The sequence below is a fragment of the Sturnus vulgaris genome, chromosome 3 (genome assembly GCF_052056855.1).
Source record: "Sturnus vulgaris isolate bStuVul1 chromosome 3, bStuVul1.hap1, whole genome shotgun sequence".
NCBI classification, from domain to species: Eukaryota; Metazoa; Chordata; class Aves; order Passeriformes; family Sturnidae; genus Sturnus; species Sturnus vulgaris.
The window spans coordinates 57970813-57988326 of NC_142245.1; the positions used below are offsets into that span (position 1 = coordinate 57970813).

At 45.1% G+C, this 17514-nt stretch overlaps 1 protein-coding gene across 2 annotated transcripts; it reads left to right on the forward strand.

The window, feature by feature from the left end:
• The first annotated feature begins 6650 nt into the window (after positions 1 to 6650).
• On the forward strand, positions 6651 to 16828 carry ZBTB2 (zinc finger and BTB domain containing 2). 2 transcript variants are annotated; one of them, XM_014888356.2, is made up of 3 exons: positions 6651 to 6759; positions 10443 to 10626; positions 12593 to 16828. In XM_014888356.2, the coding sequence occupies exons 2-3, from the start codon at positions 10454 to 10456 to the stop codon at positions 13953 to 13955; spliced, it is 1536 nt and encodes a 511-aa protein (XP_014743842.1). In that variant the 5' UTR covers positions 6651 to 6759; positions 10443 to 10453; the 3' UTR covers positions 13956 to 16828. The 2 variants fall into 2 exon arrangements, with proteins under 2 accessions (XP_014743842.1, XP_014743844.1); XM_014888358.2 differs by lacking the exon at positions 6651 to 6759 and having other exon boundaries at positions 8083 to 10626.
• The last annotated feature ends 686 nt before the right edge of the window (positions 16829 to 17514 follow it).

Sequence of the window (17514 nt, forward strand, 5' to 3'; positions counted from 1 at the left end):
GTTTCAGAAACTGGTACACAACTGCTGTTTTATCACCTGTTTCAAATTCACTTTAGTCCAGTATATTGAATAAGGAATGGAACCTAAAGATTTTTTTAAAAGCTCCTGGAGCATCATTAACAAGCCATGATAACTACATTCTGGCTAAAAATGCAACTACGGTTGCAGTAGCTTACTGTTCTCTTCACCTGAGAGCATTATTCCAGAGTGCAATACTGGACTCCTGTTGATGAACACATCAAACAGACATAATGGAGAAAAAAATAAAAGTCAGGCACAGCTATCAAAAACATTTGACTGCACACCCATCCTTTTGCCATAAATTACAATACAATGCCATCGGTGCCTCTGAAGAAGCAGCCACTGCTCTTAAGAGTAGGCTTTCTCCATTGGAATCAGAACAGATTGTAGCTGGAGGTCTTGGTTCTGGAATAGCTCAAGTTCCTCTTCTCTGAATTGCTGAGAAGGTCCGAACAGTCAGGTCCTGCCCAGGGAAGTGAATTGGTCAGAACAGCTCAGTGGCAAAGACCTGTCACTGTGGAACTGTACTGATCTGCATCAGTAGCCTGACTTAACACAGTGTTGTTAAGAAACAGAACACCTTTTATGTAGCAGGAAAACTTACCAAGCATCACTTAATTCCAATAACAGAGAATTAGGTTACATTTTAATTCTAATTTTTCCCACAAATATTTTTCAGGCTTCTCCCTCCCCACACTTTGAGGTAATACTTGCACTCAAGGGCATTAGTTCCCATTCATCTCACATTTACTGTTTCAGTATTTCAAGTAAATTGCTAAAATGTAAATATGTAGACCAACTGCACCACTAAGAAAAGTGGTTTTAACAAAGTCATTAGAGGACTCCTAAATGCTCTTTAAAAGCATAAGTGTCTAGGTTTGATTATCTTAAGTATTCTGTCTCAGGACTGTAAGAGTTACCAACAGCTCAAAACAGAAGTAGCACAGTTACTTTTGAAACTGTCAGTCAGTTTATCTTGGCACATAAAAATCACAGGCATAAAGTGATACTGTGCTTCTTGCCAAGCCCCCAACCCTGCTTACTCTATTGAGTGGCTAGTCACAGTTTAAAAAAATCCAAAAGCTTCAGTTAAGCCTTAACAGACCTTTACAACTGTGTATCTGTTTTTTTCATGGTGTACACACTGGCAGCTGTATCCAAGCATGAGGGGGTTTTGTTTCAGCAGCTAACTCTATAGAGAATCCTCTTGCTATATTTTACATAGAGAACCAAGCTGGGAATTGAGTGCACCAAGAATGTAACTTGAGCTTTCACAGCACAATATACCAGGGAGTAGAGCCCTCTGTGACCGCACAGCATGTGGGAAACTCTCCCTGCCTAGAGTCCCTGTTTCTGCTTCAAGCCAGAGATCCCTTGGGGAGCCTGTGCACATGTACACATGGCCTGAGCAGGAAGAAGCTTTATGGCAGAGGCAGGACGAGACTCAAGCTCCAGAAGCAACACAAAACTGCCTTATTTGTGAGAACACACCCATCTTTTGCCTGCCTCACCTACCACATGCTCTCCTGGTGTAACTGAAAACAACCATCCTCGCTACAGTTTGCACAGCTTGAGTCTTCATCAAAATGAGTCTACTCTAACCAGTAAGGGTCACTTGAGGGGAAAAAAAAGAAAGATGCAATAGCAATAGATACAGAATATGCAAGGAAAGCCAGAGAGGAATCCTAAAATACTCAGAATTCTGAAATTTTTAACCTTTTTAACAAAATTAAGAACAGTAAAAATCTGTTCATATGGAGCCTTGTTAGACCATTCTTTGTAAGGATCCCAACTGTGCAAACTGCTTCTATCTGTGCTTTTTATGTCAGATAAGGTAAAGGATAACTTACACATGATTTTCTTTGGCAGATCTGCTGGGAAGTTGTCACAAGAGTAGCTATTTGTAAAACAGCAAGGAATGCTGAGAGCTGTGACTCAATTCCAGACCTGTTTTTCTGGGGTGACAGCACTCATGGGTACAGAGTCAGTCCCTACTCTCTGCTGCGCTGTTCACATCAGCTCTGCTTGCCGGATGCATACACATATCTCCCTGGAGCTCTGTCACTGAGAGCTGCTTCCTCTGGAATACCTCACCAGCACGGGCATTACAAATGCACTTGGGAACCACTGCAGTTTGAATCCTTTTTTTCTAAGGAAAACAACACATGCAAGTCCACATATTGATGTAATTTTATAAGCTCCACTAAAAACATCACTCCAGCCAAGAGGACATTGTCACATTCGAACTTTACCTGTTAAAAGTGGGCAGGCCCATGTAAAAGGCTAATTTCAGACTAAGAAAAGGCAGAAAATAGACAGCTGATTGGCACTGCAAGAATTGTGTTACTTGGGTTACACTAAAAATTCCTGACAGAGAAGAGTCTCCTGACAAGAAAAACTATACATACAGTTAAACCATTTCCTTAAATGACATACATTGTACTGACAAAAGGATGGTTATAATTATTTCCCCTGGTCTAAACTGCAGCTACTCAACTAGTTTTGTTCACTAGGTGTAAAAACAATTTCTAATATCCCAATACCAGAAAATCAGCTTAGCCTACAGAACAACAAAGATCCATTTCTTCATCTTTTCACTTCATACAACCTATACAAAAGGTGGCTCACACACCATGGATCTCCTTCACCTCTCAGACCACCAGACCTACTGGCAACAAAAATGTGAAAGCTCAGATCTCCTTGGGGATGACCACTCACCTATCATGAACATACCAAGGCAAAGAAGAGCACGGAAGCCAAAGCAAGAAAAAGCAGAACCATTCCACTATTGCTGCTGGGCCTTTACATCAGTTTTCCCAGGGATCACTTTTACATTCCTACGATGCTGTCTGAAATACAGGTGAGACTTGGACAAACTATATGCACAATTCTAACGTGGAGGACAGAGTCCTGGTTGAAAAGTTTGCAGACTCTCAGAGGTTCAATGTTCTAGCAAGAAGCTACTGCAGCTGTCACACTTGTCACCAAGCCTTCTCACCAGCATAAATCAAAAGTGGAAGTGTTAGAAATGGCAGCTGTGCTAATAAAACAGATTTACAGCATTGACATAAATTCATGTTTTACTACAGTTGTACCATGTGAAGAAGGGTCCCAAATCTTTGGGGAACAATTCACATGCATTGCCTAGGACATGCAACTCCCAGATCCTCGTGGCTTTCACTGCTCTGGGAGTGCATCAGCAGTGTTGCAGGGAGAAGTGAGCAAAGAGCTCTTCAGAACAACAGCTCTGCTCTCTTACTTTTCAAAAATGCTGAGAAATTTGAAAACTCACAAAAAATCTTAGCACTTTGAGCCTAATTAACATCACTAGAGCTGCTGGGGTTTTGGCTACAGCAATAAAAAAAATCTATTCCACTCCAGATTTCAACTGAACTCATCCAAGAAGACACACTTTCAGGACATGAGACTGGATCAAGTTCCTCCCACTGCTCAAGTGACTTTCTACTCAGATTAGCAGACACTTCCGTCATCCTATTAACACTTACATCATCAGCAGTATGCTCATTTACAATGTAAAATATGATCTTATCAGACAAAATGATGCCTCTCATCCAAGTAAGTGCAGACCGAAGTAAAACCCAAAACCTAGGGACTGATCCTGTCATCAACAGCATCACACTAAGAAAGTGCTACCCACATCTGAGCACAATCTCAAACAGTCTGAACAGTCCTTTCATGACAGTGGGAAAGAAATCCAATCAAGTACCTCTAGAAACTCAGGAGGAAAAGACAGCACAGAAAAATTAAAAGCACATTAATGCCACTTAATGAGACATGGATAAATTTTTATTACAATTTTAGGTGCATGGATTGTAACCTAAAAAACAAACAAACCTAAAACTCCAAAGAAGAGATAGAAGTAATATTTTAGATTCACATGATAAGTTGGGTGTCGAAATGCATCAGGTGAATGTTTATCACTGCCTGTGACACAGGTGACATGTCTCAGGTGTCAGACAGTATTGAAGGTCTGAAATTTGGGAACATTACACTCAAGATGGCCATGTTTCTACAGATTCCAACAGGCCTTGAATCCAACAGGATTAGAAACTGCGTTATTGCTGGATTCAAGTATAGCAGTCCTAATAAACGTGATTTAAAGCTGAAATATGAGCTGTTAATAATACCAATAAACCACAGCTAAGTTATTCTTTCTCCAGTTTCAGAGACAGCACAGAGGAGAATCCCACACGAATGCCAACACACAAGTAAGCAAGTGCAGCATAAAAGAGAAAAAGAGGCCAAAAAGCCTGGCAGACATCTGCCAGAAACACACTGGTTTTCCTAAATAGACCACTCAATTAAATTAAAAATTATATCACTTTTTCAATATTTCCCAGGAGAATGAGACAGATCATGAAAAGCTAAGTGACTTGAGTTCAAATGCCCATCTACTCTCTTTACTTTGTATTTAGTTTGCAAAACTGAAATGCAAAGGAAACCATTCAGGGGAAAAAATTGCCAAGTAGACTGGTTAAATACACTCTATAAACTTTCTGTCACATGCTCACATAGCAGAACTCAGAGTTGTGCTGAACTACAATGGATATGTTTTTAAGATCTCAGCTATTCAAGGTGGGTCTTAAAGATTAAGTTCTGTTCAACTGCTTTATTCTAAGTACTGGAACAGCAGCAGAGAGTCAGCTTTCAGCTCCATTAAAATTAAAAGTTGTTTGGGTTGGTTTCTTGGGTTTTTTTAAGACTTCACTAGTCTTAAAAACTTGCACTCTTCAAATGGAGTTTAACTTGGGTAAATAAATTAATATTCATGAGCTATTTGATGCAAAAACTCAAGCTGTGCCTGTCAAGACATCCATTAATTTCAGTGAGAGATGGCTTAGTCAGACTCACATAAAACTGGTCTAATCCTTTATCAATTTATATCCTGTAAAAGTAACAATTGCCTGGGATGGCTGCAATCATCTGTGGATCTACAAACCAGATAAGGTGAAAGACTCCTCCTCCCCATCAGCACACCTGCTGTCAAGATGCAAAGATCAAAGTTTGGGCCTTTTTCCCATGGCATATCTTATTTAATTACCATGGAAACAACATCCCAGGTACAGCTAGGCCCCTAAATGCTTGCTTAAATAAGTACCTTAAAAAAGGTAATAATCATCTGGACCTAATTCAAACAGTTTGCATTGTAGCATATTCTGCTCCCCATGAACAATAAAAAGCACACTGGAGGACAGCAGGAGCAGGGCTGCAGGGCAGGGGGTACAAAGGAACCCCCTTTAAACTATTGCTGGCCAAACATCTTCCCATGAGGCCTTCAAAAACAACGACAGCGTTTCTCTCTGAAAATGGTTCTGTCCATGACACTGCTCCACTTAGCAGATGTATCCAGGCTCTCCCTGGATTGATTCCCTGCCTGGGGAAATCACATCCAAGAGTTTCCCAGCCTCTTGCAGAAGACGGCATCCCTGCTCCACACTAACACCTCTGACTTAATAACTTCGTCAAGACCAACAATTTTTTCCATGCATCGTGGACATATATATATTTCCAAGTATGTCTGTTGGTGCATTTTCTTATGCAGCTTTATAAGCATCCATGTAGTACTCTACAGCATGGCTTGGATTTGGATAAAATGAGGCCTTCCTACAGCCACCTTCCCTCTGCACTCCACCACAACCAAATCTGCCACTATGGGAAGTTGAAGATGTGATTTTTACATATGGCAGCTGTATTATCCCTAAAAAAGACAAGAATACCCTCTTCAAATAACCTGCGTCCAACTGAACAGACTGCAAGTAGATCCAACCTTTCCATGTTTGTACTCTGAAGCACTTTTTGACAACTGAACTTGTAACCTCCATCTAACTGCTCAGCAACAGCGTGCCTAGGGCAGTTCCACAGAGACCGGTCCCACGCCGCCCCTTCCCCGCGCACCGGACCGAGATTTGCTATAAATGACAGCTGGAGAGCAGCCAGGGTGACACGGAGGAGGGCACTGGCTCTGAGAGTTCGCGCCCGGTAGGCCCGGGACACCACGTCCCGTCGCTGCCGGCCCGTCACCGTCGCCCACATCCCCGGCGACTCCGCGGGAAGCGCGGGGACGCACCTGCGCCCGCCACTCCTGCCCGGCTGCATCCATCCCTCCATCCCACACCCACCGCCAAGCACCGCCCGGCGGGAGCCGCTCGGTGCCCCCCGGCGGCGGCACCGAGCAGCCTCTGCCGCCACGGCGAGGCCGGACGGGCGCCGGGAAGGCGGCGGCGAGCGCGGCACAGCACCGCCCCATCCCATCCCACCCCATCCCATCCCAGCCCCGCACGCCGCCACGATCCCCGTTATCCCGCAGCGCTGGAGGCGGAGGGGGGTGCAGGGGGGCCACACCGGCCTCCGCCGCCCGGGAGTTTTAAAGGGACAGCGCGCCTCGCTAGGACGGGAGCAGCGGCTTTGCCCCGGGGGTGCCCGGAGGGCGGGAGGGCCGCTCCCGTTCCCGGTGCCGGCGGTGGGGCGGGCGCGGAGGGAGGGGCGGGGGCTGGGTGTCTCCCGCTGCCGCCACAGCGCTCGCCGCCTCCCCTCCCCCACGGCGGGGGCTCCTCGCCGCAGCCTCTGTGCTCCGCTCCCGGTCATGTGACCCGAACGTAACCGGACAGGAAAAGCCGCCGCCGCCGCCGCCGCGCTGACTCCGTTGTTGCTGCTGCCGGGCGCGGAGACGGCGGCGGCCCCCGCGCGGCGCCACCCGGCGGCCCCCACGCCCCCCAGGTGAGCGAGCACCGGCCGCGCCGAGCCCGCCCCGCGGGGCTGCCCGGCCCCGCCGCCCGCACGTGCGCCCGGCCCCGTCGCGCCGGCCGCGGCCCGGGCTGAGGCGGCGGCGGCGGCGGGGGCGCGGCGGGGCCTGCTCGGCCCTACCTCCGCATTGTGTGCAAGGGGCGCCCCGGGCCCCGCCGGGTCCGAGCGGGCCGAGGGGGTGCGGGGCGGGAGGTGGAACTGCTCGGTGAATCCCCTCCGGGCCGCGCCGGACCGGGCCGGGCCGGGCGGCTCCATCCGGGCCACGGTACGGGGGGAGGGGGGGGGATGGGTGCGCACCGAGGGGAGGGCCAGGCCGAGCCGGAGGGGAGTGGGTGGGTCGCGGAGAGGGAAGGAGAGGGCTGGGGGGGGGGCCGGTGCCGCCCGGCGCGGGGCTCGACTCGGCCGGTTGAGGCCCGCGCTCCCTCCTCCCTCCCGCCCCCTTCGGCGGCGGTGGCGGCGGCGGCAGCAGCAGCAGCAGCGGGATCCGGCGCGCGCGGGGCGGGGCGGCCCCGCCTGTCCCCCGTCCCCCCCCCGGCGGGTTGGGTTGGGATGGGCCGGCCCTGGCGGCGGCGGCGGCGGCGGCTCTTCCCGTCTCGCGCGCCCTGGCGGCTCCGCTCGCGCTGCGTCTCGCGCGCCGTCTCCGTCCCGTCCGTGCGCGCGTGGCGTGCGCGGGGGGGGGCGGCGGGCGGGGCCAGCGGGAGGAGGGAGGGGCGGGGCGCAGCCAGTGAGAGCGGCGCGCGGCCGCCCGGCCTTCCGCCCCGGCGGCCAATGGGAGCGCGCCGTCCGCTCCCGCACTGGGGCCGAGCGTGCTCCGGGCATGGAGCGGGCGCGCGGCCGGACACGCCCCCGGCCCGGGCGAGGCGGGAGCGCCCGGGGGTGGGAGGCAGGGAAGCGGCGCGCGGGGACGGGCCGGGGCCCGTCGCGGGTCTCCGCCCGCCGCCCGGCGTGAGGGCGAAGGCCGAGCGGGCGGCTGCCGCCGCTGCGGGAGGTGCGGCGCGGCTGTGGGCGGCCGGAGCCGGACCGGTGCCCTCTGCCGTTCGAGCGGGAGCAGCGCCGCGGGCTCAGTGCCCGGGGTGCGAGGGCAGAGCGGGTAGCGCCGTGCCCGAGCTGTTCTCTGCCAGCCCGGTTGGCTACCCGTGCCCCGCGCACTCCCGCGGCGTGGTACCGGCGCTTCCCGGTGTTATCCTGGGCTTGTGCCGTCCCCTTTCCCCTACCGCGTATCCGAGGCGAGCGCCCTTCCTGAACGGACTCGCCCCCGCGTGGCTTCTCACCCAGCGCTGAACAGATTAGGTAATTTCCAGAGCCGGACAGAGCCACGGAAGGACTGTCCCCACGGGGTGTCAGGGCACAACGAGTATTACACACACTTGTTTAATCGGTCAGCGCTGAAATACGGCCTTGCCGGCGTTAATCACCATTTTATTTAGCTAAGAGAAAAATTCCTGAGCACACGCATACCTACAATGTACAAAGTGCTTTCCTCGCTCTTTTCATCTGGCCTGTCATTTCCTCAGAGTGTAATTACTGTAGTGCTTTTAGCTAGAGCGTTTGAATGTCATCCAGATACATGCAAAACACAATGTTGTGCACATGTATCTTTCTTTTAAAAGATAAATTCAGGTCTCTAAGGGCTTGCCGTTTGGGTAAGAGTAAAACTCCAAACAAAACACACTTAGGACGGTAATAACTAGAAAGAATGCTTGTCTGGCTTGGAGTGTCCTCACATCTGTGGTTTGCTTTGCTTGGTAAATTTTGTTGACTAAGTGCAAACCAGACATTTTAAAAAATGTAGAACATATTAATAATCTAAAAGGAAAAAATCTGGTGTGTTTTCTGTAGCATCACCCACAGGAAGCATCTTGCAGAATTAAATAACACCAAGCATGATTTTTGTTCCTGCTGACAGCAAGTATTCCCTCTTGTGGAGAGAGGGAGAGAATCTTAGCATATTGTATGTACAAACTTAGTTATCCAAGTATTAGTTTAGGGAGAATATGTACCTAAAGACAGCTGAAACCTAACTTATTTTTCTCTTATTAAGAAATATTAAGAAATAATAATAAGTAAGAAAATAATCAGCTGTATCTTACGCTGTATTTCTTTCTTTGTCTTTACACCCCTGTCTCCAGTGAGTTCTGATCTCTCGTGAATGCAAAGGAATGCATTTGGTCAGCCTGGTTATTGCTTTAAATACGAGGGAATTCTTCCCTGTCCAGCAAGTAGAAATACTTGCTTCTCTGGTGACTAACATACTGGCATATGTGAAATACACTTCTGTTCTCTTTCACAAAAAGCCATGCTCTTACTGTATAAAAGAAACTAGCTGCTTGAACCTGACTTAAAACTTTGATAACTTGCTGTTAAGTTTAGAGGGGAAAGCACCCAAGACTTTTTATAAACCTTTTGGTCCACTTCTAGTTTCACCTTCTCTTTCTGTCTCTTCAGTTCTGACCTGTTTCTGTTCTGGGCATTACATGGTCAGGAATTTTGTTGGCTTCTTTTGCTGCTTTATATGTTTATGTACAGATTTACATTGCTTCATACTTTTTTTGCCCAAAGCTCTATTTGGTTTGATTAAGTTTTTAAGCCCTATCTCCATCCATCCATCCATCCATGGGTAACTGTCCTAATGTGTTTTCCTGTCTTTTTTTTTTCCCCTAACGTTACCAATTTTTGCTTCCAAGACTGCCCTTGAATCCTTGAGGAAAAAAGTTTATAGCTCTTAGGTAGTTTTTTGTGGGCAGCCTCCAGCAGCTGGTATGAGGAGGTGCCCAGGAGGGTGAGGAGCTGTGGAAGCCCTGGCCTAGTGTTAGTGCCACATTTCACCATTCATTATCCTACCTGGTGGCCAGCCATGGACAAAACTGCACTTCTCACCCTTTGAGTTTCTTCATTGGCTTGGCAGGCATGAGGCATTCTTAAAAATGCTGTTGTTGCTAATCTCAATAAACAGACCAGTAGTTATTAGGTGAAAAGATTGGCCCCTCCTGTATTGATAGTCCAGAGGGCTTGCCAACAGTTAGAAAGAATTCACTGTTTAAGTATCTGGTATGTATCTGGTATTTCCCAGGAGAGGGCATAACCATCACAAATGTTTGATTAGTTAGTGCAGGGCTTAGATTGAGCTGGATGGACTTTTAGGTAAAAGATATACAGAGACACTGAAAATCCAGGTTAAAAGTATCTAACTTGTCTTTTATTGGGTTGTGTCACTCCCACCGGTGTAGGTGAGAGGGACTGATATCAGAAAGGAAATTCAGTTTTCCTATTTGAGTATACAAACGGCGACCAAAAGACTTTCCTTTTCCCTCTCTGTATAGGTGTTTTTACTACTTGTTAATGTATCTTCCTCTTCCCTAGCTATTTATATTTCTGTATCCAAGTACTCACACCATGGCTTTTCAGAACACTTTGGTCCTGATTCTCCTTTGCTCTTTAAGCCTTGGCAAATCACTCACACCTTTGTGAATTACATTGCCCATCATGAAAGAGAAATCCTTGCCTATGTGTAAGGTATCTTTTATACAGTAACTTGGGATTAAGATGTGTTACCAAAGTATGGCATCTGGATATTGTAGAAAATACATTAAGAGACAGCTACTGTTGCATCTGTGCATCTACTGTTAAGTTTTACATGCAAGTCATTTGCTTTTCAGAGTGTAAAAAAATGGATTTGGCCAACCATGGACTTATTCTGCTGCAGCAGCTAAATGCTCAGAGAGAGTTCGGTTTCCTGTGTGACTGCACAGTTGCCATTGGGGATGTCTACTTCAAGGCACACAAATCTGTCCTCGCTTCTTTCTCCAACTACTTCAAGATGTTGTTTGTTCATCAAACCAGGTAACTCTAAAAAAGGTTCACCATTTAAATGTTGTTCAGTTAACTAAGCTAAGGAAGTCTAGCAACAGAAGTTCTTTTTGCTTCTTGTTACGACATAAAAAAACGTGGAATCCAGTCTTAACTGTAAACTTGAACCTCACTTTAAAACATGTTAAAGTTGAACTGTGATTCATTAACACTGATTTTATACTTCAGCACGAGTTCTTTATCCTTAAAAAGCATAGAAAATTGAATTTCTACAGTTGAATACTTCAAGGATGCTGTCTTCTCTCCTGCACTTTCCTTTCCCCACTCACTATCCTCTACTCTGTCTTGACACTGTTCTTGACATTTGTGTAATGTTATATACAATCCAATAAGTACTTGCTAGGACGTTTTGAGAAATAAACTTACAAAAGAGGTGTATGTGTTTAATTTCTTTGCAGTTTATTGTCAGTTAAATAATACAGTACTACATAATGGTGGAAAATAAGGGGTTTTGTGGTACTTTTCTTTCTGTGTTTTTTTTTTTTTAATTTTTGTATGACCCACTTACATTGAGGGGATTGAAAAAATCACCAAAGTGTAAGATGATTTTAAAGATTTTTTGGTCTTTTTCCAAAATACTTGAACTAACTCGAAAAGTTTATGGTAAGTGGTGCACACTTAACTCTTTGGCTAAGAGTTCTTAGCCAGAAGTGAACTGCTAGGACAGAAGTGCATTTGCACTTCTGAAACAGGACTGTAGGCAGATATTATCCGGCTTAATGCTCCATTAAGAGCACACAGTCATCTTCAGAAGACAGCATTGCAAAGTTTACTTTTGAGTCATACATCTGAATTCAGAAGCAGTCGCAGACAGCTCAAGAAACAGAAGAATTGGCTGTAATTTCCTCCTCAGCTTGGTAGCCTACTGTAGTTAGAGCATTCAGACCACAGCACACAATCATGTCCGTTTCTTAATTTCTGTGGTTTATATATGTTTGTTTTTAATAGAGAAGCTACAAATACTTATGAAAAATAATTAGAGTCTCAGTTCCACTCCTGTTAGCAAACTGACCTCACAAAGATGTTCCCTGTTTTCTTTCATCTTCTGTGAACCCTGCCTTACTTTCTGCACAGAGATACAGCTTTAGCTGGAGCAGCAGTAGCTGTCTCAGTCCAGAGCATCATAAAGATTGATGCATAGGCCACACTCTGAGCCAGAGGGTGATGTTGGTTTCAGTCCTGTTGGGCTGAAGAGGGCATCACAGCCAAAGCATCTCCCTTTGACTGCTCTAATCAAGGGATTGCTGGGCTGACCAGGCAGTCCACTGGTGCTGCTGTTTCTCCCTCCCTATTCAAGGAAAAAAGCTGCTGTTCTGCTGTGTAAGGAACCTGGACTCCAGGGGTTACACCTGTTGCATCAGATCCCCGGGGGGTTCACGCCCTGTCCTGCATGGTTTCTAGTTTGTAATGCACTTGTAATGTATTGTGGGCAACACATTTGCAGAACTGTAGCTGTAAACCCCAGTAGGACATAGAAGCCCAGCAGGCAAGTGCCAGGTGAGTTTTAGGTATTTTCAGTGCTAAATACTGAGAAGAGTTTATTGGACTGTGAATTTAAAGTCCCATGCTAGCAGATTTTAATTTAGCTACAGATGTGTTTGAATCCAGCCAGGAGAAGGGGGGAAATGTCTTTGCAGTTTACAAAATATTTTAATATGTGACAACACGGTTACAACATAACAGTAGCTTAAAATGGTATAGTTCGCAATGGGACAGCTTTTCTTTCAAGCCAGTTACTTCACTGAGGAAAGAAGTCATCTTTCAAGTAGCTCCTAAGATTAGCTCTTTTACAGTAAAGCATTTCCCTTAATATTTATTGCAGATTCTGTCTTTTGAATTTAAGTAGAAACCTCCTATTTTTATCAAGGCTTGAATAACCTAGAACTGGAAAAAAAATATTTTCCTTATGCCTCATTTATAATTTTGTTTCACCTTTCAGTGAATGTGTCCGTTTGAAAGCGACCGACATACAGCCAGATATCTTCAGTTATCTCTTGCATTTGATGTACACTGGGAAGATGGCACCACAACTCATTGACCCAGTTCGACTAGAACAGGGAATAAAGTTTCTGCATGCATATCCACTAATTCAAGAGGCCAGCCTTGCAAGTCAGGGAACTTTTTCTCACCCGGATCAAGTCTTTCCATTAGCATCTTCATTATATGGCATTCAGATTGCAGATCACCAGATAAGACATCCCACTAAGGTTACGTCAGCAGCTGACAAACTTGGGCGAGAACCACGGCCTCAGACATCACGGATGAGCCAAGAGCAGGCTTCTGAAGGCTCACAACTCTCGCAGTTGGGTGCAAATCTGCCACAAGTGACCCGGACAAATATGTCTGCTTCTGACCCATTGCCATCTTCTCTATCTCCAGAATTGGTATCTGCTGCAGGTAATAACTCACCTTCGGGAGAAGAGGCCAATATGGAAGCATCTTCTTCAGATGAGCAGCCTGCCTCTCTCACAATAGCACATGTCAAGCCAAGCATTATGAAAAGGAATGGAAGCTTCCCAAAATACTATGCCTGTCACCTCTGTGGTCGCCGGTTCAACCTGCGCAGCAGTTTGCGGGAGCACCTGCAGATCCACACAGGAGTTCCCTTCACATCTAGCCAGCAGGGAGAAAGTAATATCTCTTTGTCTCTCTGTAACAACACAGCTGATAAAGATGCCATGGAAGTGCCTGAAGCGGGGATGATTAGTGACAGCGAGCTGCAGCAGATCTCAGACTCCCCAATAATTGATGGGCAGCAGCAGTCAGAGACACCTCCCCCCTCCGACATCGCAGACATTGACAACCTGGAGCAGGCAGATCAAGAGAGGGAGGTAAAGAGACGGAAATACGAATGTTCCATCTGTGGTCGCAAATTTATTCAGAAAAGCCACTGGAGGGAGCACATGTACATTCACACGGGCAAGCCCTTCAAGTGCAGCACTTGTGACAAAAGCTTTTGTAGGGCTAACCAGGCTGCCAGACACGTGTGCCTAAACCAGAGCATGGACACATACACGATGGTGGATAAACAGACTCTGGAGCTCTGTACTTTTGAGGAAGGCAGTCAAATGGACAACATGTTAGTACAGACCAACAAGCCCTACAAATGTAACTTGTGTGACAAAACTTTTTCAACTCCCAACGAAGTAGTCAAACATTCGTGCCAAAATCAAAACTCTGTCTTTACACTAGAAGAAGATCGCTCCATTCTGTTAGGTGGTGGGGACACAGAAGCCACAGAGACTGATAATGCAGTGTTAGCCTCCATCAAAAAGGAGCAGGAAGCAGTGTTGTTAGACTGAATGTGAAACCTATATCAATTTTTTTAAGTTTCTTTACTCATTTTTTATTAAATCAATTTTTTCCTCCCCTTACTTCTTACCTCACCCCTGCCATCTTTTCCAGCAACCTCCTTCCCACCCTTTGTCTTCAGCAACCAGAACTGTACTGGCACATTAGGAAATTGGACTTTGCCTCTCCCACCAAAACAAACAGAAAGCTCTTGCATCAAACCACAACAAAATTGATTTTAATGCAAAGGAACATGTGAAAAAACAATCCAGCTAACTATGTTGATAGTATTAGTCATTCCAAATTTAATAGATTTTAAACAAAATTTAGATTGCTTTAAAGTGTATTTAGATACAATGATGAGTGTAATGAGAAACAGAGTATCAGTTTGGTAAGCAAAGGATATATGTATTTTAGTTTCCCTGGTAGAAGGCATTTTGAGATCTGGCAGATTAAACACCATGCTCTTTACAAGTCCGCATGCAGTTAAGGTTATAATCTAATCCCTCACAACTTTTCTCAAGGAATGCAGAAATCTCTGCTCATTGAGTTAAAAAGAGCTGAGGGTGTTGGTTTTCTTTTAGCCGTACGTTTTCCTTCAAGTATGCCTTTGGGTATTTGTTTCAGAGTCAAGCAAAGTTGTTACTTAGTCAAATTTTGACTTAAGTAGCTGTAATAGTAATGTGATGGCAATCTTTATATATATATATATAAATACTGTATATGTATAAAGATTTATATATATATAAAGTGTCTGTGTGTATATTTGGTACAGGTAAATAAATGCACACATCCTTTTTAAGTAACTGGCTGTCTACTCTCAGATTCAGCCTGGAATGTCTTCTAGTTGTTTGACAAAGCTAGTCATTGCACAGGTTGCTTTTAACCAAATTTGAAACGTCCTGAGCTGTGTGCATTTTTATTGACCTGTTGAAGAGAAGCCAATAGGTAAGTGTTGTCACCCAAGCTACCAAGGAAACTAGAGAAGTGGCATACTGGTGGACACTGCACCATCATTAGTGCAGCACATGCGTGTGTTGTTAGCTATACAGAGGTTTGAGTCATTCTGGATGAAAGGAGAGAGAAAAGCTTTATTCCCTTACTCAGGCAAGGAATGTCTATGATTTCATTTGGTCTAATGGCATGAGTTAAGAGGGAGGAAAAGCGGTGTTGTAGCAACAGGGGATCATGGTTGTTTTAAAATGAATCTGTAGTGCTGGCTGGGAAATTCTGCTCTGTGAGAGTCCTATTATTTTAAAAGCCAAGACAAAGCCTGCAAAAAACTGAAAGGGTGAATTCTGTAGTTTTAGTTTCTGCTGATGGTAGTACTGCATCTTTGTGTTAAAAATCAAGTTGTTGATTTTTATTATTTTAATATAGATGCCCAGATTTTTTGCTGGTAGCCTAAAAACCTAAACTGACAGCAGCAGTGAAGCCCACTGAGCAATTACTGGGCCAACAGAAGGTGTAAGTGGACAGAAAAAGCGCCCCATCATAAATGGAGACAGTGTGTGTTTGGGGGGAGGGGTGGGAGAGGGCAAGTCACAAACCACAGCTCTTCTCTGTGTATACGTTTAAACTGAATATCATCTTTTTGTGTATAGTTAAGTTCTCAGATTTGTAAGTTTTTATACATCATTTCATTGAATAAAAACTGAATTAAATGGGATATGATTTATTGAGTTGAAGGTGAAAGGTTGTTGGTGTTCAGTCTTCCTGGATGAACTCTTGCTGAATCAGTTTAAAAGCCAAGCAATGTGTTCTATTTATCAGACTAAAACATCCATCACACAGGTGAACAATTAGCTTACTAAAATTTGGTGGATTTAGCACAAAAAGTCTCTACATACTAGATTTTTTTCCCAATTTATTATAATGTGACCATTATTGTAAAGTTTATTGTGAATGATATTGATTTTATTATCTTTCTTGTATTAGAGTAATAGGTTTAAAATCAATTGGCTTCAAAGTACAGAAGTCTTTTGAGGTAAAAAAAAAACATCTTACAGAATTTAGTGATGCCCATTTTAAAACTTCTTTAGGATCTTCATCTACCAGTATCATTTCCTTAAATGTAGGTTTTATTTCATCTTCCTTAGTCCAAAATATTCTCAGAGTAAAAAAACAAAAGAGTAAACCTCTCCTAGTTCAGGTTAATGTCAGCTTTTGAGGTATCTGTGGTTTAGGGTACAGTCACAAGTTCTTTTCCAAAATGACTGAAGCTGCTAAAGGTGCTACCACCTCAGATGTTAGTTACTGCTTAGATGCTCCTTTTTTTTTTGGGGGGGGGGGCAAAGTACAACAGTTCAGCTCAACTCCCAGGTGGCTGGTTGTGTCAGGGTTCACATGGACACACCATTTATTGTGAGACATTATTCCTGCTCTCACCTCTCCTTCTCCACTGTTTGGACATCATGATGTTTGCTAAGTTAAATGCTGAATGGACTCAAGCGAAAAACAACCAGTCTTAAAAAATGCTATTTTTCTGTCAAACCTGTTCCTTATTTTAGCTCTGCAGAAGGTTTTGAACAACTCACAGATTGTGCAAAGACAGAGATGAGCCGGGAAGAGCCTTACTGAACTGTTGCTGCTGGCAACATCCAGGATGTAGAAGATGGGAAGTGGTGACTCCCACTTGGCAGGTAGCTCCTCTGGAGGGCAGTGCGGCCTTGCAGGCTGGTGTGCTGCCCAGCAAGAAGGAGCAGGGTAGGGCAGGGAACAAGCAGCCGTGGAAGGAGTTGGTTATGACGGTCCTGCTGCTACAAGGAATATGAAATTGCAGGCTCAGCAGAGATACTTTCACCTGTTAATATTTATTCTTATGAAATAACACTGTCTAGTAAAGAGAAAAAAAAACAATAAAGAGACTTTTAATATGTGTTGAGCTATGATACTGGTTTCTTTTAAATACCCTTTATTGTCTGATGCTCCATAGGGGTGTTTAAGTCATTGCTTTTCAATTTCATGAGCAGTTTTGTTCCTTTACAACAAATTAGAAACAGTGTATTCTGGTTATTAACAGCTGCATCGAGAATTTGGGAAATTGCAGCACAAATGCAGTTTTGTTCAAGCTTCTTTATTTAAACCCTCTGAATTATTATTACAGTCAGAGATAACTCCAGGGTTTAGTTTTCAGTGTTTGACTTAGAGATTTGTAGCTGAGTTGCTCATTGCTCATTCAGTCTGCTCACCTGCTGAAGTTGTGAATTTTCTAGCAAATGAAAGCAGGCATCTTGGCAGGAACCGCTGAGAAGTTGGTGAAATCTGCCATCGTTCAAGGCCGTGGGCTGGAACTTCAGCCCCATGTTTTTCCAAAGGAGTATCTTCAAAGTTAATTTCCTAGGCATGTGACTTGATATCTCTGCCTTGACTTCAAAAGTACCAAACGCCTATAAATTTCTCTGCTCCAACAGAGGATTATCACTTCTGAAAGTGGTTTGCAGTCTACTGCAGTCAGTATTTTTGTATCAGACATCACTGGTCTGATAATCATTCTGCTTCAGCGGGGGGAGAATTTATCAGAAGATGGCTGTGTTACAAACATTGAATACTTAAAATTGTGCTCCTGTT